The following is a 22,612-nucleotide window of genomic DNA, read 5'->3' on the forward strand; positions in this document are numbered from 1 at the left end:
AATCTCATGGTTTTGCTATTTTTCTCTTTTCTATTCAAACACAGTCGCTTTTATGGTCTTGTCAACTTAACAACCAGAAATAGCACTTACAATATTGTATTTCTAGACTTTGTTTATGTTTTTAATTTACTTCTTTACCATAGTTGTATTAACGTTATTTAATCACAGGTCTGGATGTTTGCTCTTCTGACAACAGCATATTACTGATTCAGAACACATACTTTTTGTATTAGCCAAGGCTTTCTGAAATCATTGTAGTGTGTCAGCTGAATGTGTAATTAGGCATTTTCCTAAATACACAATAATTACCCAGTAGAATGTGCTACTGTTTCTATTTCTTAGATTTAACATACCCAGAGTGCTTAGTGACAACAGCCAAGAAGGAAAGAGCTGAAAACTCTTCATTTTTTTAAAGTAAGCTTTATATAGAGGTACAGCCTACATAAAGAAAAATGTGCAAGTGTAACAACTACCGTTCAGTCACTGTCATAAAGCCGAACATTCAGGCAGATGCCAGAAGAATGCTAGTCTAGCCCTGAGTGGTGATTATCCACTTACCTGCAACCTTAATGGATGATATCTCTTCCCTCCATTTTACTCTTTCACTAGTATATGAATTAACAACAAGCAAGGAACTCATTGCTTAAAGCTTGTTTTACCCAACAAATAAAACATTAGATTATTGAGGTATATTCATGTTGCTACAGGCCCCATTGGTTGATGTCCCCTGACCTTCCCAATTACTTTACACTAGGCACCATAAGGGCATTCTAGCAATAGATATTTGTTCATAATGAACATAATACAACTGACTGATAAAGCTCATTCATATATTGATTCTTAATTAATGTCATATATGGAGGGGCAAACATTGGAAAGAGGCACTACCCATCTACCAAGAACAGCTGAAAGATATGAAGATGACTTGAAATATGGCTTCTGTTAGGAGTGTATTCCATGATTAAAAATACTTCTGGGGCAAGAGAGATTGCTCAGTGGTTATCATCTTGTCAACTCAACCACCAGAAATGGCACTTACAATATTGTATTTCCCGATTTTGATTGTGTTTTTAATTTATTTCTTTACCATATTTATATTTAAGAGCTTATACTGCCCTTGCTGAGGGCCAGAGTTTCTTCCCTAGCACCCACAATGGATGACTAAGACTGCCTGTAATTCCAGTTCCAGGGATTTCAGCACTCTCTCCTGGCCTCTGTGGATACCTGCATGTAGTGCACGCATGAACAAAGAGGCACCTATATGCACACAAATAAGCATTTGAATGGCAGAAACACGAACGTGGATCATGGGAGAGAAATGGAGGCAACTATAAAGAATGATTTAAATAAAAAAATGTATGAATATGGGTGTGTGTATGTATGCCTGTGATATGTGTGTGTATGTGTTTGTATGTGTGTGTGTGTGTGTGTGTGTGTGTGTGTGTGTGTGTGTGTAATACCTGGTTGTGAGCTTGCTTGTGGACATCAGAGGAGGACATCCAGCATCCAGTATCTTACCCTATCACTGTCTGTCTTAGTTATTTGAGAAGGAAACTGGAGTCAGGCTGGCATCTTCCTCTCTTTACTTCCTTTATGGTTCTAGTTACAAGTAGAGAAAGTCACACCCAGCCTTTTACCTCCATGCTAGGATCCAACTTCATGTCTCAATGATTGGGCTTTAAGTATTCTTACCCACTGAGCCACTTCTCTAGCCCAAGACTGATCTTTTACTTTCTACTTCATTGGCTACATATATGAATTCCTTGTTACCAAAACTGATATCACAATATCAATGATGCCCTGGTGTTGGTCCTGGATGTGTAATGTCTATATGATGATACCTCTGCCTCACTGGTAAATACACATATAGCTAAGAAAACTTTAAGTTAGATAACAAAGATAAATAACATTTAACAAAGTAGGTATTATTGACAAATGGATACTATTTGAAATCATGAGAATTGTCAGTGTCCACTAGAAAGGTAACAAAGAGCAAAAAGAAGATGCATTCATTAAAAGAAATTGAATATTTGACTGAATATGTGAACAAAAACTTGAAAAATAGATTGAGGTATGTTTTACGGTTACAAGGAAAACAATAGGATGGTGAGAAATGCTGAGAGGGGAGGAAAGAAATGAAGAGTAGAATGATGGAAGAAAGAGAATCACATGCAGTCAGATGATCATAACATCAGAGTGGATATGAAAATATGGTTTGTTTTTTACTGATGGTTGTCTGAGTTTGATAGTCAAATTAGACTGGTATATAAGTAATAAGCAAATGTAGACAGGAGGCAATTTCTTCCAAGAAACTTTCAATAAAGAGAAGGAGAGGTATCATGACAGCTGGAGAGGTATAGATTCAATGTGGCTCTTTAAGTTAGAAATTACTAAGTGTCTTGCTACCCTGAGAGTGACTTAGCTGAAATGGATGCAGGACACTAAGCAGACAGATAAATGACCTAACGCTTGAGAGGTCATCTTTAGACTGTATCCTCTGAGCTCCATGCTGCTAGACTTTGCTAAGGGAATAATCCATACCAAGGTGTAGCTTAATCATCTTGTGGGTGCACATTTGTTTGAATGTCACCTGGGATAGAAATGACACCAGATGTTCAACCAACAGGCACAGTATCTGTAACCATGGTGACAGGACAGCAATTCACAATTGTCCTCCTCTGAATACCATCATCCTCTGCTGTTATTTCAGAGGACAGTTCCATCACCCATGATGAACCAGATGACCATGCTCACCTGAGCTTCACTCCCCTATTAGCCAGGGGGCAGTCTACTCACCCACCAAGAACCAGACTGCTGATGGAGTTTGTTCCAATGAGTATCCTTCAGGTCACAAATTAGAGATGATTTATATTGGTTATTTACCTTCAGAGTAGAAGATCCTAGAGATAAGTGCTGAAGGAACCTGGATCCATTTATTAAATATTTATTAAACTTGACTTTAAGTTCTTAGGGTACTTGATAATGCCTCAGGAAATGGCTGTAAGGATATTCATGAAGTAAATGCAAGAACTAATATATGGCATATCTGAAGGAGTAGAAGTATTTCTGCATTGTAATTACTTTTCTGAAGAACTTTTTAAAAATCCCTTAAATATTGCTATTATTGCAAATTAATGTGATGAGAATAATGTTTTCATATATGCTTATTTACTTTTTCAAAAAATTATACACTTTTAGAAAACATTGAAGCTGTGTGGGATTATATGAATATTTAAAACGCCATCTTATTTGTTACAAAATCCTTCAAATACTTTAAAGGCTGTTTATAATGCCATAAGCTATTTTTTCCTATTCCTCTGTGATATACCAACATACATAGTCTATAAAACCAATTCTAAAAGAACATGTTTTTGTAAAACCCATTCAAAGATAAAATGCACTGAGGAACTGATCCTTCAGTCAAACAAGCTACAATGATGATCATTTCGGAGCTGAGATGGTAATCTGTCAATCATCTTAACCAATGATCCCCTATCTCTATTGTCCCAGCTCAGAAGAGAAGACAGTGGCAGTCAATGTTGGTTGCATTACAAAACACTTTCCTTAGACTTGTTTAAGAGCAAAAGCTATGTTCAATCCATGGTCTCTACCCAGAATTTAAAATAGCATATAGCCTTTAGGAGCCTCACTTTATTAAATGAATGAATAAAGGAATGTATAAAATTCTTTTGGCATCAATACACGATCAATGGCTCAGGTGTCGAAGTAATGACCCAAGGCTCCTGACTAACTCTAGGGTCTAATGCTACTTATACTTTAGAAAATGATGAATTTAACTGGAGATGATTGCATGCAATTTAAAAGTATTCTCTGTGCAAGACCCATAATGACAGTCAAACACTGAGCACACTGCTAGATTTGACCCTCATCCTTATTGGCCCATTATAGTACTCTGCATGAATTTGGTGTAGTCTCCATTTCATAGTAGAGGTCTGAGCTACTGGCCATGAGGGTCAAGACAATTCCAATCCTTCTGCTATTTATCTGTTTCAACCTGAGCCTGGGAAATCCTGTCAAATATCAGTTGCACATTTACAGAAAATGTCAGTCTTAATTACTCTTCTTAAATTTACAGAATACTGTTGAGAGGAAATGGATGAGGAAGACAGAAAGCTTGCATCAATACCAAAACTTGGCTCCTTCATTCTTGACTGACAGTGTTGCAAAGTCTCATCATTACCTGAATTAGGTGAGTTTCACTAGATAGCCATGGTTGGCCTGTAGTACACTTTAAAAAAAATATTGACTATTTTATTTATTTACAATTCAAATGTTATCCCCATTCCCAGTTTCTCATCCAGAAAACCCATATCCCATCCTCCCTTCCCCTGTGTCTATGAGGGTGCTCACCTACCTGCCCACCTACTCCCTCTTCCCCGCACTGACATTCCCCTACAGTGGGTCATTGAGCCTTCCCAGGACCAAGGACATCTCTTCCCATTGATGTCCAACAAGGCCATCCTCTGCTATGTGGCTGGAGCCATGAGACCTTTCATGTGTACTCTTTGGTTGGTGGTTTAGTTCCTGGGAGCTCTGGGGATCTGGTTGGTTGATATTGTTGTTTTTCCTATGGGTTACAAATCCCTTCAGCTCCTTCAGTCCTTTCTCTAACTCCTCCATTGGAGACCCCATGCTCAGTCCAATGGTTGGCTATAAGCATCTGCCTCTGTATTTGCCAGGTCCTGAAAGAGCCTCTCAGGAGAGAGCTATATCAGGCTCTTGTCAGCAAGCACTTCTTGGCATCTGCAATAGTGTCTGGGTTTGATGACTGTATATGGGATGGAGCCCCAGGTAGGGCAGTCTCTAGATGGCCTTTCCTTCAGTCTCTGCTCTACACTTTGTTTCCATATTTCCTCCTATGAGTATTTTGTTGCCCCTTCTAAGAAGGACTGAAGGATTCACACTTTGATCTTCCTTCTTCTTGAACTTCAAGTGGTCTGTGAATTGTATTCTGAGCTTTTAGGCTATTATTTTCCTAATAATTTCATGAATTCATTGTTTTTAATAGCTGAGTAGTTTTCTATTGTGTAAATGTACCATATTTTCTGTATATTAAATAATTTATTCATTCATTTTACTTCCTGTCTCACCCCCACCCCTAAATCCCACCCTCACAAACCCCTCCCTCCATTATTAACTTGGGTATTCCCCTGTCCTGGGACATCCAAATCACAGCAAGATAAAGCATTTTTTCACACTGAGGCCTGACTAGTCAGTACAGCTAGGGGGAGGGGATCCAATGGCAGACAACACAATCAGAGACATACCCCTCTCTAATTGTTATGGGGTCCATGTGAAGACCACACGAAGAAGCTGCATATCTGCTACAATTGTGTTGGGGGCCTAGGTCCAACCCATACACACACTTTGGTTGGTGGTTCGGTCTCTGTGAGCTCTCATGGGCTCAGGTTAGTCTTCTTGTAGTGTCCTTGACTCCTCTGGCTCTCACAATCCTATACCCAACACTTACACATGACTCCCAGAGCTCTGCCTGATGTTTGGTTGTGGGTATCTGTATCTGTTTCCATCTGCTGCTGGGTGAAGCCTCTTGGAAGACAGTTATGCTAGTCTCCTGTCTACAAGTGTTGCAGAGTACCATTAGTAGTGTCATCCGTTGGCTCTCTCCTGATGGGGTGGGTCTCAAGTTGGGCCAGTTATTCGATGGCCATTCCATCAATCTCTACTCTATCTTTATCTCTGTGCATCATAGCCAGGATACATTTTGAGTTGATGGTTTTGTGAATGGGTTGATGTTTCTCTGCCTCCACTGGATGTCCTGCCTGACTATAGGAGGTGGTCACGCCAGTCTCTATAGCCTCTGCTGCTAGGAGTATCAGCTAGGGTGACCCCCCATAGACTCCTGGTAGCCTCCCCTGTCCCAGGTCACCAGCTAGTCCCAGAGATGTCACCCATCAATTTCCACTCTCTCTTCCAGCCCTCTCCTGACCCCCCTCCCACCAACCTGATCTTCCTCTCTGTTCCCCTCCTCATCCTCTCTCGCATCCAGTTCCCTCCCTCCTTCTACCTCCAATATCTATTTTAATCCCCTTCTGAGTGAGATTCACACTTCCACTGTTGGGCTTTGCTTCTTAAGTATCTTTGGATCTGTGGATTGTATCATGATTATCCTGTACTTTATGGCTAATGACTACTTATAAGTGAGTACATACCATGTATGTCTCTAGGTCTGGGTCACTTCACTCAGGATGATATTTTCTAGCTCCATCCACTTGCCTGCAAATTTCATAGTGTTCTTCTTTTTAACATCTGAGTAAATAAATTATTCTTTATCCATTTTTTTAGTTGAGGGACATCCAGATTATTTTGAGTTTCTGGCTATTACAAATAAAGATGCTATGAATATATTTGAATAAGTGTCCTTATGTAATAGTGTGACATCTATAGGTATATGCCTTGGAGTGGTATAGCTGGATCTTGGGGCAAAACTATTCCCAACTTTCCGAGAAACTGACAAGTTGATTTCCAAAGTGGTTGTATTACTTTGAATTCCTACCAGCAATGGAAGAGTATGCCCATTGTTCCACATCCTCACCAGTATGGACAGTTGCTTGAGTTTTTTATTGTAGCTATTCTGATGGGTATAATATGAAATCTCAGAGTTGTTTTGATTTGCATTTCTCTGATGACTAAGGATGTTGAACAGTTCTTTAAGTGCTTCTTGGCCATTTATAATTCCTCTATTGAGAATTCTCTGTTTAGCCCTGTACTCCTGTTGGGAACCAAATGGCACTTGGCTGACCTGCCTCCACCTGACTAGAATCCAGAGACAAATATTCTGCCTGGCAACCACAAATTTCCTTCTTGGCCCTGAGAGAAGCGTGATCAGTGTACCTTGACTTTTGAGAAACCATTACCTACCCAACCGTTTCCTCCCTACCTGTTGTCCTCAGGGTTCCCATGGCCCCCAGAAGATCTTGTAATTCTTCACTGTACTCCCTCCTGCCCCCCGCCCTTCCAAAACCTTGTTTTAAATTTGAGCACCTGCTTTTAGTAAACGGCTCTTGACAAGCAATGCTTCCTTGAGTCCTGTCTTCTCTCTCATAACCCATTCTTTATTTTCAGGTTGCGACCCTCCTCGTGTCCCCCGAATTACTGAGACCCGCGGGTCGGGTCATACTCCATTTTTAACTGGGTTATTTTGCATTTATTTTGGAGTCTAACTTCTTTTATTCTTTATGCATTTTAGATATCAGTCCTCTGCCAGACGTAGGGTTGGGGAAGGTCTTTTCCCAATCTATAGGCTGCTGTTTTGTCCTATTGACAACTTCCTTTGCTTAACAGAAGTTCTGCAGTTTCATGAGGTCCCATTTATTAATTGTTGATCTTAGTGTCCAAGCTATTGGTATTCTATTCAGGAATTTGTCTCTCATGCCAATGTGTTCAAGGCATTTTCTCACTTTCTCTTCTATTAGATTTAGTGTGTCTGGTTTTATGTTGAGGTCTTTGATCCACTTGAACTAGAAGTTTTGTGCAGGGTGATAAATATGGGTTTATTTGCATTCTTCTACATGCAGGCATTCAGTTAGAGCAGCACCACTTGTTGAAGATGCATTCTTTTATACCATGTATGAGTTTGGCTTCCTTCCCAAAAATCAAGTGTCCATAGCTGTGTGAGTTTCAAACTATTCCACAAAAAAGAAACAGAAGGAACATTGCCAAACTTTTGTATGATGTCATAATAACCTTGATAATTAAACCACATAAAGTCTCAAAAAAAGAAAGAGAATTGCAGACCACTTCCTATTATGAATATTGATGCAAAAATACTCAATAAAATACTCACAAACTGAATCCAAGAACACATCAAAAATATCATCCACCATGATCAAACAGTCTTCATCCCAAAGATTCAGGGATGGTTCAATATACAAAAATGTGGGCAACCCATCATATAAACAAACTGAAAGAAAAAGAAAGACATGATAATGTTATTAGATGCTAGAAAAGCCATTGACAAAATCTAATAAACCCTTTATGTTAAAAGTCTTGGAGAGATCACGGATACAAAGTGCATACCCAAACTTAGTAAAATCAATATACAACAAGGCAAAAGACATCAAATTAAATCAAAAGAAACTTAAAGCATTTCTACTAGAGTCAGAGACAAGGCAAGGCTTACCACCCTCTCTGTGTCTATTCAGCATAGTACTTGAAGTTCCAAAGCAACTCAACTAAAGGAGATCAAGGGGGTACAAATTAGAATGAAAGAAGTCAAAGTGTCACAATTGGCAAATGACATGACAGTATACATAAGTAACCCCCAACATTCTACCAGAGAACTCCTATAACTTGTAAACACCTTCAGCAAAGTGGCTAGATACATAATCAACTGAAAAAATAAGTAACCCTCTTTTATACAAATGATAAACAGGTTGAGAAAGAAATTAGGGAAACAACACCCTTTACATCAGTCACAGATAATATAAAATATTTTGGTTTAAACTTTAAGTAAGCAAGTGAAAGACCTGTATGGCAAGAACTTTATAAGTCTCAGAAGAAAGAAACTGAGGAAGATGTAAAAAGATGGAAAGATCTCCCATGCTCATGGATCCATAGAATTAACATAGTTAAAGTGGCCATCTTACTAAGAACAATCTACAGATTCAATACAATTCCCATCAAAATTCCAAAACAATTCTTTTCAAAATGTAAAAGAACATTTCTCAACTTCATATGGAAAAACAAACAAACACAGGCTAACTAAAACAATTTTGTACAATAAAAGAACTTCTGGAGGCATCTCCATCATTGATTTCAAGCTGTACTACAGAGCAATAGTAATAAAACCCACATGGCATTGGCATAAAAACAGACAGGTTGATCAATGGAATAGAACCTAACACCCAGAAATGAACCCACACACCTGTAATATACTTAATCATTCTTCTGCCTCTGCCTTCTGACTGCTAGATTTACAGATGTCTATCACTATGCCTGGCTTGCACTTCTGTCTTTATTTTGGAGTACTGAAAAGCATGTATCAACATATCTGGCTCTGGCTCCAAGTTAATTGATGTCTCTGGTCCAAGTAGTCACATTTTTCTGTGCACAGAATTTTCACTCATTATTCACATGGTCATTAGCTTAATGTGGTTTGAAAGCCTGCAGGCATACCAGACAGTATGTAAATGCATGTGGTATGGGCATAAACCAAAAAGAAAATCTATGCCTTCATGTGGCTTTCATTCAAAAAGGGAGTCTAGGATAAAACTTTAAAAATAGATGTGAATATATGAAATGCATGAAAAGACATAAGAATGGTTTGGATTTTAGAGACATATAAAAATGATAAGAAGGTGATGCTCCAACATGTAGTAAGGACACATTCTCCACTATGTTCATAGCAGCCTTATTTATAATAGCCAGAAGTTGGAAAGAACCCAGATGTCCCTCAACAGAGGAATGGATACAGAAAATGTGGTACATTTACAAAATGGAATACTACTTAGCTATTAAAAACAATGAGTCTATAAAATTCTTAGGCAAATGGATGGATCTGGAGGATATCATCCTGAGTGAGGTAACCCAATCACAAAAGAACACACATGGTATGCACTCACTGATAAGGGGATCTTAGCCTAGAAGCTTGGAATACCCAAGATACAATCCACAAACCACATGAAACTCAAGAAGAAGGAAGACCAAAGTATAGATACTTTGATCCTTTTTAGAAGGGGGGACAAAATACCTAGGGAAGGAGTTACAGAGACAAAGTGTGGAGCAGGGACTGAAGAAATGACAATCCAGAGACTATCCCACCTGAGGATGCATCCCATATATAGCAACCAAACTCAGACACTGTTGTGGATGCCAACAAGTGCTTGCTGACAGGAGCCTGATATAGCTGTCTCCTGAGAGGCTCTGACAGTACCTGACAAATACAGGAGTGGATGCTCACAGCCATCCATTGGACTGAGCACATGGTCTTCAATGAAGGAGCTAGAGAAAGGACCCAAGGAGTTAAAGGGGTTTGCAGCCCCACAGGAGGAACAACAATATCAACTAACCAGTAGCCCTAGAGCTCCCAGGGACAAAACCACAAACCAAAGAGTACACATGGTGGGACTCATGGCTCCAGCTGTACATGTAGCAGAGAATGGCCTAGTTGGTCATCAATAGGAGGAGAGGCCCTTGGTCCTGTGAAGGCTCTATGCCCCAGTATAGGAGAATACCAGAGCCAGGAAGTAGGAGAGGGTGGGTTGTTGAGCAGGTGGAGAGGGGAGGGAATAGAGGGTATTTCAGCGGGGAATCCAGGAAAAGGGAGAACATTTGAAATATAAATAAAAAAACATCCAATGAAAAATGTAAGACGGATAAAGTGCTGAGAAACAAGTTAAAGTCATTATTTTATTTGTAGCTATCAGACACTAGTGAAAGGATGTGCTTTACCCAGGAGCCTAGAAAGACAAGTAGCTTTTGAGGTATGCAGATGAAAGTTGTCCATGGCTACGTACAAAAATATCTAGAAATTAGAGCATGTCTGGAATATCATGAAGGAAGGTAAGTCTTGATATAGTTGGACAATTTTAAGTAGAAATGAGGTTAGGAAATCGCAAGTGGCTGGATTGTATACGGTATATAATCAGAATATTGGGTTTTGCTTTACTTTTACTGAAATGATCATTTGTATGTGCTGTGAGAGCCAAGAAGATGACACTGGGTGTCCTGTTCTATTAGCCTCCACCTTGTTCCTTTACAACAGCATCTCTCAGTGCAGCTGGAACCAGGCTTGCAGCAAGCAAGCACATTCCAATGATCCGCCTGTTCCACAGCATTGGAGTTACAGGCCTTGATGGCCATACCTGGTGTTTTGTATGGATTCTAAAATATGAGCTCTGGTCCATATGCTTGTGTAGTAAGTGCTTTTATCCACTGAGCCATCTCCTCAGCTCTGAAATGATGTTATGATACCAAAAATTTAGTGTGGTTGTTCAGATGAGGAATGTACCCTACAGACTCCCATATCTGATCACTTGGTCAGCAAGTGGTTGGTACTTTATGGGAAGGTTTAAGAGTTACTGCCTTGTAAGAGGAAGCATTTCATTCAGGGTGGGATGTGAGAGCATAAAGCCTTTCCTAACTTCTTGTTTGCTCATTACGCTTCACATCTGTGGTTGAGATATAAGCTCTCCACTTTCTGTTCCCGTTGCCATAACCTGTAGCCTGCGGCCATGCCTCCCTGCAGTGATGGACTCTTCCCTCTGGATCATAAACCCTCTTTGCTTTGTAAGTTGCTTTGGTCATGATGTTTTTATCACAGCAACAGAAAAGTAACTAATGCCATCAGTATGTATGCTTTATCAAAAATAGGTAATTAATAGACAATAATAGAACTATCAGCAAGCCACTTCGAAGACCAGTGAGATTTAATGTTGGATCAGAAAGGCAATCTGATCCTGATACACTGAGAACTGGTTGGATTGTAACCACATTTTGAATAGAGTAAACTGTCTTATTGATGGGTAGGTTGTAGCATATGTCCAAAATATAACCATACATATATACATACATATATACATACATACATACATGAATTAACCCCAAATCTGGACAGTAAAGCTGAAGTTTATAATGGCTATATCATTTATTAAAAGGAATATGCCTGAAAAAAAATCAGTTTTGTGTTAATGGGCTTATAAATAGCTAATGATTTTTGTCACTTGACAACAATGAGATGGTTTAAATTGTGTGAGTCGTATGCATACATATGCTTCTCAAAATATCATTGTAACATTATATACGCTAGTGATATGTGTGTCTCTAAGTCTGCACATCTGTTTGTGTCCCTGTGGATACAGATAAAGTATATACAAACACGCACCTGCGATCACTAAAACAAAACTAGAGAAGCTGCCATTTCACTTCAAGGGTAAGCATCTGACCCATGAGTTAATTTCTGCAGTCTCAACCACAGTGCTCAGTGTGGACTGTCATTCAGATCCTTTTATCTCTATGCCATCAAAATCCTGAATTCCTGAACACATACCAAAAATATATTCTGCTTTCTTAACATTTTCTTCTCAGCTCAAGTTTTTTTTTTTTCTAGCAGAAAACAAACAAGCTGTAAATAGTATCAGTCTCTCTGCTGAGCAAACCACCAACAGCTTTAAGACAACCTGCATCTAGCTGGAGGAGAGGAGCATCCTTAGCCTGCTGGTTGCAGAGCAATGCTCTCCATGACGGTGTGACAAATGACCTCAAAGCATGTTCATCACAGGTGTAGGCACATGGATAAGCTTTCTTCCATTATTAAAATAGGCATCAAGCATTTTGACCAGGGATCTTGACAATGTACCCCCAAACATCCCTTTGGCTTGAAAGCCAGACCAAATAATGGTCACTGGAACACCTCTGATTAGCCATTAATTTCTTCAACTTTGATCCTTCTAATTGCTTTTGCTACCTCTCTGCCAATTACATGTTTTTCTAAAAATAGTACTGGACTCAACAGACTGTGAAACAACACAAGGAGGAGTGATATCGTTCAGTGCCCTGGGTATAGAAAATCGAATTTTAAAATTGTCCTATGAACACTTTATGTAAAGATCTGTTGTTAGTATGACCTCTAAAATAATTGAAACTGAAAACTAATTAAAACAGGTGGAGTTGAAGGAAAGTACAAGCTAGAAGGATTTTACTCTCCATGATAAGCCCTTTGGCAGTATTTTTATTTTAGATATCCATGAATTGCTTTGATGTGTCTATATACCTTAAGTAAATAATAAGATACAATTTTAATTTGATAATGCCAATTAAACAAATCACACACACAGCTATATATAAAGTTACTGATGCTATGAGTTACTCTCACAGTGGATGGCAACAGACCATTAACAAGTCCATAAAGACCTACATGGTGCATGCTAATGGAAATGTCTATATGCAATTATCAGCTGGCCCTTGATCTTTTATTCTTAGAGTCTGAACTAAGCCTAATAAGTCAATCAATGTCTGCAGATTGAAAAAAATCAAAAGTCTCTGAAGCTAAGATTTAATCCCCATTAAAGACTTATTGAGAGGGCTGATATAACTTTGCAAAGCATAGGAAAATTTTGTTCAGTCATAAAGTTAACTTTTACAGTCTGTTATCTTTTATAGCACACTATATTTGATATTCTGACATATTTTACATTTTTACCATAAATATACATAGAAAATTTTTATACGAACCCTGATATCAATCTCTTTACCTGTGGTCACTTATGTTGGAGGTGACACTTCAATAGAAATTTGTAAGAATATTTTTCATTAAAATATTATGCAGAAGGTAGATGTACCTTGACAGGCTGAGGCAGGAGCATTGTGAGTTCCAAGTCAGACAGAGCTACATAGTGAGGTGATGATAGATAGATAGATAGATAGATAGATAGATAGATAGATAGATAGATAGATGATAGATAGATAATAGATGGTAGATAGATAATAGATTGTAGGCAGATCATAGATGATCATAGATAGGTGATAGAAAGTAGATGATAGATAAATGATAGAAAGATATATCATAGATGATAAACAGGTGATAGATTATAGATAGATAGATAGATGATAGGTGATTGAAAATAGGTGATAGATAGACATATGATAGATAAATAGACAGTTAAATGTGCCTGTCTGTGTACTTGTACATGTGTATGTACACGTACACATATTGTAGTGTCCATCTTTCAGAATCTTTACACTCTTCTCACAGGAGAGCCAAGCCCTATCTCTTGGATCCTGGAGAAGAGCAGGTGTCTGCCTCTCTTTGTTCAAGGAGCTTCTTTGATAGTTTTTCAGAAGCTGTTGCTGTTTTTGTTTTATTCCTAGTGTTTTCCAGCTTCAGAACATTGGTTTTCTTTTATGATGTCTATTCCTTCAGAGCACATTCCATCTTCATACATTATGATGTATGTTCCTGTGCAGCACATCTCATTTGTTGCTGTTCTAATTCTGTAGAGATGTTTGTGTCCTTTCCTAGCGTGATAATTATCTTGAACACAATCACTTTTGGGGTTTTGTTCTATGGGTTTTAGAGTACCATTTCTTCATGGTTGGTTAACAGAATATTTTTGTATCCCTTGGGTGGTGCCAGGCATGTTGGTTTTTCTATGTACCTTGAAGGCTTCTGTTTTTATTTGGGATGGGGAAAGTGGGGGAGAGGGATATATGTACACTTGCATGAGTATCCATGTAAAAGTCAGATGATGGCTTTTCATGGAGCCATTTCTCTCCTTCCACCTACTAGGAAAAGGGTCATGTTACTTCTGTTACTGCCCTTCTAGACAGGTCTTCTGTACCCCCCATCTCCTTGGGAATGTGAGCAGGTATTGTATCTAGCTTTTTAATGTATGTTATAAAGACTACACTAAGGCCATGAGGCTTCTAAAAAAAGCACTTTTATCTACCGAACTATCACAGCCAACCCATGTATTGTTATCTTTTACATGTGAAGAGGCAATCACACTGTCTCTTCTTGTCTTCACTGATTGCTTTCAGGAGAAAGATGCCTTCACCAGACAGTACCTATAGATGTTTTTATCTTCTCTTGAGAGCTTTTTTGCAGATATGTCCAATCTATTCCTGTTGTTCCCTTATTGATTGACCAGTGCCAAATTATCAGCCCTGCAAACATACACAAAAGTAGCACTATATGGAATAAATAGATTATATTGGGGATTTATAATCTATGCATATACAAATACATATATGGAATCAATAATCATTGAAAGAAAAGGCATGAATTTGAAGACAAACATGAAGGTATATGATGGGAGAGTGAATTAAAGAAAACTTTTTAAAAGATATTATTATTTTATATGTATGAATACCTGCTTGCAGGTTTGTATGTATAGCACATAATTTCAGAACCTACAAAGACCTGAAGAGGCTATTGGATTCTCTAGAGGTGGTGTGGATGCTGGGATGTGGGCCTTGGTTCTCTGTACGAACAACAAATATTCTTAACCACTGAGCCATCTCTCCATCTCTAAGAAGTTTGTTTTTAAAGCATATTATTCTGACTTCATATATTCCTTCAATAAATATAAAGTACTATATTTGTTGCACGCTTGACTCAAATATGCAGGATGCTGAAAATTAAATTAAAAACCACATAATCCCTATTTTGGTGTCTGACAATGTGTCAATCTCATAGTAGTTTGGAGCTTCTTACGCAACTCATGGTGTGCTCTAACTTGCAGAAATCCACCTGCTTCAGCCACCTGGGCTTTTAGGCATGTACCACCTGTCACCTTTACCATCGTTCCTTTCCATAACAAAGCATTACAGGCCTCTTTAGTTAAGCATGTGTGCTATATAGACCTGGAGTTCAATATGGTTGTGCTGAGGAGCCTTTAGTCTTTGTCTGAAGCCATGGAAAAGTAATTAAAGAATATCATTGGCATGATCACATTTTTGGACAGAAAATGTCACTCTGTCACCAGATGAAAAGTGAAAAGCGAGAAGCCAAAGTGAGAGGTGCAGACAGAAAGAGGTTGGTAGAGTCAGAGGTGGATGATAGTACTGGGACCAAGCCTAAGGCACACGGAAAAGGAAGACCACATTTTATTGATACTTATGATGTGCACTTGCCTGGATTGGTAATTAGATGTAGCTGAAATAAGGAAAAAGAAGGAGATAGATTGTAAAATAAATTAAAGAGCTTGGGTACAAAGTTTGTTTTGCAAATGTGATCTTATAATGCCTTAGTGGGAAGTTTTGATTCGTCCACCAAAGTGTTTTCAGTAGTATCTCATTGTTATTATGCTATAATTTACCCATTTCATCATTTTATTACAACATAAAATACATAGTGTATACTGAAAAAAAAATCTCTGCCTTAATGACACATTAGTGTTGAAACCCAGTATACTGCCTTTTGCTAAAATCAACACATATTCATCATCTCACCCTGTGTCTTAGTACAGGCATAGGTCCACTGGGATTCACGTTGAAGAGTTTTCTGAAGATGCAATTAACCCTCTCAGCCAGGGTATCCATTTCATCCAAGGCTGCTCTATTGGAGGAGTTCTCTTTAAGCTTGTGTGGTTGTTGAGAGAGAATTCGGTACCCTTGAAGGCTGTTGGAATGAGGGTTGCAATTCTCACTGGCTAGAGGAGAATGTCTCCCTTAGTTGCTTGACACGTGGTGACCCCTTTGGAATTGTGCCATCCCCTTACAACACGGCAGCTAGCTTCTTCAAAGTGCACAATGCCCATAATGTCTCTTAGTAAGGCAAGATACAATATTATATAATGTGATCACACACACATAAGGTGTTGTTGTCTTTTACAGGTACTGAAAAATTACAAATCTGACCTATCATCCAGGGAAGGAGACAATATGAGAGGAGAGAACATGAGCAAAGGAATGTGGGTGTGGCTACAGCATGTGGCTGCCACAGGTAAATAAATGTGGTTCTCATGGAACTCTGTGTTTTCCTATTTACTCTTAAGCATTTAAGGATTAAGAGATATTGGGGCTGGAGATATTGCTCAGTGGTTAGAGGCATTTGGTGTAGACCCAAGTTGGGTTCTCTGGCATCTATGTATAAAGCAAAGTTTGACTGTATGTAAGTCTCACCCCAGCTCTGTAGGGATTAGGCATATTGGGATCAGCTTAGCTACAGATTCAGTAAGAGACCCTGTTTCAAATAAATGAAGTGGAAAGTTACAGAGCAGGGCATTCCCCTTTTGCTTATATGCATATAAAGGGCATGTAAACATACAAAAGAAGATTTTATGAGTCCATTGTTTCAAAATCAAAATTTTAGTGCTTATGTGTGTGTGTGTGTGTGTGTGTGTGTGTGTGTGAGAGAGAGAGAGAGAGAGAGAGAGAGAGAGAGAGAGAGAGAGAGAGAGAGAGATGGGAGGTATGCTCACATCTACATTTTTCGTGTTTACATGTCTATTGTATTTGCTTTTCAATGCCTCAAAAGTTTTGCCTGTAAACTTTAACTAAGTCATTATTCAAAAATAGTTGACTCACAAAAATACAACATCATTTTCTAAAGCAGTGAAAGTGGTAACTCAGCTCTAGGGATGTCATTGTGAGCCATGAAAATAGATGCTTAGAAAAACATATGTCTTAGTAACAGTGTGTGTGGTAATTCAATTCAAGTTCTTGAAGGCTTTTTCCCCTAACATCCTTTGCTATAATCCCGATGAGTAGTATGTGTGTGGGGGAACACTGTTAGCTTCAATTTTGGACAATTTGAATGGTGACTGATTTAAAAGGAATTCATAAAGGTATCTTAGAGGCATTTTGACTTTTGCTTGTTTATCTTCCCTACAAAGCTTTGTTGAGCAGATTGAGGGGAAAAGCACAACAACCCTTAAGATTCCTAATTCTACCATTACAAAGGCAATGAATGGAGAACATGTGTTTTGATATTTCATAAAACTTTTCTCTAACAATAACGGTGTTTCAGGCAGGGATGTTGGCTGCACATTTCCTCTGTGCAGTGGCTCCTATTGCTCAATCCATTATGGGCCATGTCCTTGTCCACCTTAGACTCAATTATTAGAGATACTTTTCTTTTCACTTCTTTTGCCCCATTCAGCTTCATTTTACTTAGCTAAGCTAGCTTGCTGTTGAGTGTTTGGGTAATTATTTAGCTCAGAGCCTAAAGTTTGTTACCATGCATAATTCTGCATTGTGTTCAATTTCTTATTTAATATTACACACACACACACACACACACACACACACACACACACACACACAGAGAGAGAGAGAGAGAGAGAGAGAGAGAGAGAGAGAGAGAGGAATCAAAGGATCCACCAACTGTGTGGCATCTTGCTAATATGATTATTCCTAGATAAATCAGGCAGGAAGGTTGCCACCAATGTGGATGCAAACTCTTCTCAAGATTGTAAAACTGATGGCTAGGAGGGCAGTTTTCTCCATGCTCTGTGTGTTCCAGTCAATGATGGTTTATCTGATGATTATCTTCTTGATTAGATTGAGAGATCCCTGTGAGATTACTAAGGGGCTGTCTGGGTGTGGCTGTGAGGGTATGTCCAGATCCAAAGAGCTTATGCACTCTGACTTAATGAAGGATCGAATCTGTGCTCAGTTTGAAATCTCAATAGAAAATTGAGGCATGATAGATCTGTAGAAGACAAAGCTGGTGAATTTATGAAATTCTTAGGGAAATGGATGGATCTTGAGAATATCATCCTGAGTTAGGCAACCCAATCACAAAAGGACACACATGGTATGCACTCTCTGATAAGTGGATATTAGCCCAGAAGATCAGAATACACAAAATACAATCCACAAACCACAAGAAACTCAAGAACAAAGTATGGATACTTTGTTCCTTCTTAAAAGGGGGAACAAAATACCCATAAAAGGAGTTGCAAAGACAAAGTATGGAGAAGAGACCGCTCTACCTGGGAATCCATCCCATACTCAATCATCAAATCCAGATACTATTGTGGATGCCAGCAAGTGCTGGATGAGAGGAGCCTGAGATAGCTGTCTCCTGAGAGGCTCTGACAATACCTGACTAATATAGAAGTAGAGGCTCACAGCCATCCATTGGACTGAGTACAGGGACCCCAGTGAAGGAGCTAGAGAAAGGACCCAAGGAGCTGAAGCGTTCGCAACCCTTAGGACGAACAACAATATGAACTTACCAATACCCTCAGAGCTCCCAGGGACTCAACCACCAACCAAAGAGTACACATGGTGGGACTAATGGTTCCAGCAGCATATGTAGCAGAGGATGGCCAAGTCGGTCATCAATGAGAGGAGAGGCCCTTGACCCTGTGAAGGTTCTATGCCCCAGTATAGGGGAAGGCCAGGGCCAGGAAGTGGGAGAGGGTGGGTTGGTGAGCAGGGGGAGGGAGGAGGGAAGAAGAGGGTTTTTTTGTTTTTGTTTTTCTTTTCTTTTCTTTTTTTTCAGAGGGGAAACTAGGAAAGGAGATATCATATGACATGTAAATAAAGAAAATATCTAATTAAAAAAAGCAAGTTTCAAAACAAGATGATTTATAAAAGCTCAGCATTGGAACGAAGAAAATAATGGGTGAAGCAATGAGAAATATTGAAAGTTGTTAGCAACAATAATTTCCATGTTAATATTTTTATTTTAAATTATATATGTCTATGGCTCAAACATAATAAAATGGGTGTGTTCTTTTCATGACACAAGTAACTCAAAGCTCAGTGACAATTCTTGCCTTGAGACACAATTCACCAGCCTCCCCTAACAGTAAAGTCATTTATATAAAGTCAAATGGAATACAGTATTAATAAAATAAAATTCTCACGTAGAAATAAAAAAAAAGAAAAACAAATACAGGCCATGGAGACTGAGTCCTTGGTTCTCTGGCTTGCTCTGGTTCCATCCTGTTAGGTTCTGTTCTGCTTTCTGGTTCCCATACAAGCTGCTGTGATTCTCTACCTGGTATGACTGGCTGAAACTTCTGAACCTGTGAGCAAGAGAAAATCTTACCTTCCTAAAATTCTTCTAGTGAATATTTCATCACAGTAATGAAAAGTAACTAACTCACAGTCCATAGGTTCAATCTCTATTGTCAAAAACTAAAAAAGGAAATACTTGAAATGTGGATAGGTCTGGATACAGAAAAGGGCACTTGTCCACATAGTCTCCATCCACATATAGAATGAACTGGACTCTAAAGTTCTTTCCCACCATATCTTGGCAAGCTCGTGAGGCTCTTTCTTCCTTTCTCTTCTCTTCTGTCTATAGTAGCTGAGTAATTGACATTTTGAGAACCAACTGTGCACTTTTCCAAACTCCTTATGGTACCCATCATGGATACTCTCATTACATGTCTTACATGTTTTAATTAAATAGCAAAAACTATAATTAAATATGAGAAAGTTGGTGCTTCAAGTGGAGCTAAATTAAAAGCTCAGGGAGACTTGATGAAGATGAATAGCTCCGAAGAAGCCATCAAATTAGGTGTTGACAGGGTATCTACAAAAGATCGCAAAAATATTTAGATAAACTCTGCCTTGAAAATGATCTAAAACTGTCTTTAATTTTTCATTCAATCTGAAGTAATATAAAAATAGGGACTATAAATGGTGTGTCAATGGTGTGTATTGTCAGAATATTATACCTAGTACACGGGAAGACAGTCATTGGCTCACATTCCTAGAAAAGCCTTAATTGTCTACACATTAGAAGGAAAATGTGTGTTCACTTATGAGTTTGAAGTTAAAATATCGGTTAACATGATTATGATTTATATTTTAGTCACTTTTCCTTTTTAATGGCACCTGGAACCCATATACCATAAATTACCCTTTAAGATATACAGCTTGGATATTTCAAGTACATCTATAAATTTGTAACTATTACTAGAATATTTTCACTATTCCACAGAGAGTTCCACAGCCCTTCATATTCACCATCCCCTCATGTCTTCTTCCTTGATACTGACAACTGATTTATGTATTTATGTATTTATTATTTATTTACTCATTTTGTCTGAATACACTTGTATATTCTGACCATTTCATGTGAATGGAACAATATGCCTCATGGCTTCATATGGCTGGATTTTTTAATGCAACATAATGGCTACAAAGTTTATTTATGCCCATGTATGCTTTGTCCAAGGTTGAGAACACCCCAGGTCTATTGGTATAAATAAAAATAATTAGAAGTCAATTTGAAAATGTGGCCATTCAGAAAAATAGCAATAGCAGGTTCTATGATATGGCTCATGGTCTACCAGCCACAGACTTTGGGCCTGGATTACAGTGCCAAGCATGGGATATTCCTGTGGTGCAGACTTCAAGTCCAATCAGAAAGTAGTTAGTTACACCATGCTTAGCAGTACCATTATTGCATTAATAAGCACATCTTACCTTGTAGGTTGGTATTCTAGCATTCAGTCTCCCGTGCTAGATGAAGCCTTGATATCTTTACTGCTAAACAGCTTGCATTAGCACCTGCTGGTACTGAGAGTTACCTAGGGAGGAAGGTTCCAGGATGGTTTGAGATTGATGTCTGTACTTAGCAGCTAAAGTATGTGGCATCTTCAGTAATCAAGACCTACCATGTAATTGTGGTAACTAAGAGAAACTGCAATGTTTTGTGTTGTTTTGGGGACCTCTTAGGACTACCTCACCACTAATTCCTAGGGAGATATTCCATATCTTCTCTTGTGATTATCATTCTGCTTAAATTTCTTTTCATTACTCAAAAAGAAAGTTAGTTTTCAATGTCATTGAAATGTCTCTTCCTCCAAATCTACATTTCCTCATTATGTATAATGGACATTACTCAGGGAATACATTATTTATAACTGTTACATTTTCTTAATAGAATAACTGTCTTGTAACTGTAATATAATATTCTTTGTATGAAGTGATTTTTGCTTCAAAGTTTATCTTTCTAATATTAATATATACATTCCAGTTCTTTCAATATTATATTTATGGTATGTATAGACTTCTATCCTTTATTTTTGTCTTTATTTTGAATACAAAAACATGTCTTTCACCAGGATTGTGGTTGGCATGTATTTTTAGAATCCATTGTGTCTGTTTCTGGCATTAACTGTAGTTCTTATTCCACTTGAATTTATCATATTTACTAATACAGTTGGAGTTATACCTTAGCTGTTCCTAATTTATTCAATATATATCTAAATTTTTCTTGATTTGTTAATGTCTTCTATTATGCTAAATAGAAAATATATTTTTTTCATTTTTAAAAGTCTATTTAATAGCACACAATTTTGATATATAAATTGTCAAATAATCCCCCTTCAAAAGAGTGATGTGGCTATACAAATCATGTGTGTGTGTGTGTATGTGTGTATGTGTATATATATGCATATATATGATTTATATGATATATATCAGAATCAACATATTTTAAAATATAGGCCATGGAGCTGTATTTTAAGTTAGATATAAGGAAAATTAACTGAGAAAAATACATTTGTACTACATTTTCTGTTTACTTATAGTTTTCTTCTGCTTTAATTTTTTCATTTGCGTTCAAGTCATTGCCTACTCTCCCCCATTGCCTGATCTCCTTCCATTTGATCACAAAGGACTCTGTAGTGCTTCTTGTAGAATTGATCTGCTCAAGACTTTTACAACCTGTTCTTGATCATTTGCAGTAAGTCACACATACTTTAAGCAACACTGTCTCCCTCCTTTGTATTTTCCTTGTTCTTCAGCTAAAGGAGAACCAGAGGTCCCTGTCCTGTATGGTTCCTGGTTTCCCAGTATGTGGGTTTCCATTTGCATGGTCTCATGGCATGGTTCCCAACATCCTTCTGTCCTCTGTTTAATGCCTAGTACTGGGTCCAAGGCTTTACTATGTGTCAGCCTTTTATGAAGACTCTTGGTGGTGTGTGTACTTCTTCAAGAGTCAGATTCTGTTTTCCTAGTTATCTAATTATTATTTCTGTTTAAAGACATTAAAGTTCATTGACTACACTCATTAAATGACCTTTTGAGAAATGGTGGCATTTTATTCTTTAGATTTTTTAATTGTTGGGTTTTGTTTGTTTGTTTGTCCAAGTTATCTCAGACCTTGAACATCTGATTTTTCTGCTTCCTCCTTTCTGGGATTACAGGCATGAGCTAACGT

The 22,612-nt window shown here is 38.2% G+C and overlaps 1 protein-coding gene and 1 long non-coding RNA gene across 2 annotated transcripts in view; one reads left to right on the forward strand and one right to left on the reverse strand.

Moving 5' to 3' along the window:
* The window catches only part of Cntnap4 (contactin associated protein family member 4), a 353,495-nt gene extending 349,204 nt beyond the window's left edge, over nucleotides 1-4,291 (forward strand). Inside the window, exon 24 of the mRNA XM_031341494.1 lies at nucleotides 4,097-4,291. Within this exon, the coding sequence (XP_031197354.1) occupies nucleotides 4,097-4,107 (11 nt within the window). The 3' untranslated portion in view covers nucleotides 4,108-4,291. The remainder of the gene's footprint in view (nucleotides 1-4,096) is intronic.
* Nucleotides 4,292-7,893: 3,602 nt separating this feature from the next.
* Nucleotides 7,894-13,381, reverse strand: LOC116070223. The gene is made up of 3 exons (XR_004110313.1): nucleotides 13,233-13,381; nucleotides 8,162-8,213; nucleotides 7,894-7,942 (listed from the first exon to the last, which is right to left on the reverse strand). It is a non-coding gene; the product is annotated as an uncharacterized LOC116070223 (long non-coding RNA).
* Nucleotides 13,382-22,612: the final 9,231 nt, after the last annotated feature.

The sequence above is a fragment of the Mastomys coucha genome, unplaced genomic scaffold (genome assembly GCF_008632895.1).
Source record: "Mastomys coucha isolate ucsf_1 unplaced genomic scaffold, UCSF_Mcou_1 pScaffold22, whole genome shotgun sequence".
Lineage (NCBI taxonomy): Eukaryota > Metazoa > Chordata > Mammalia > Rodentia > Muridae > Mastomys > Mastomys coucha.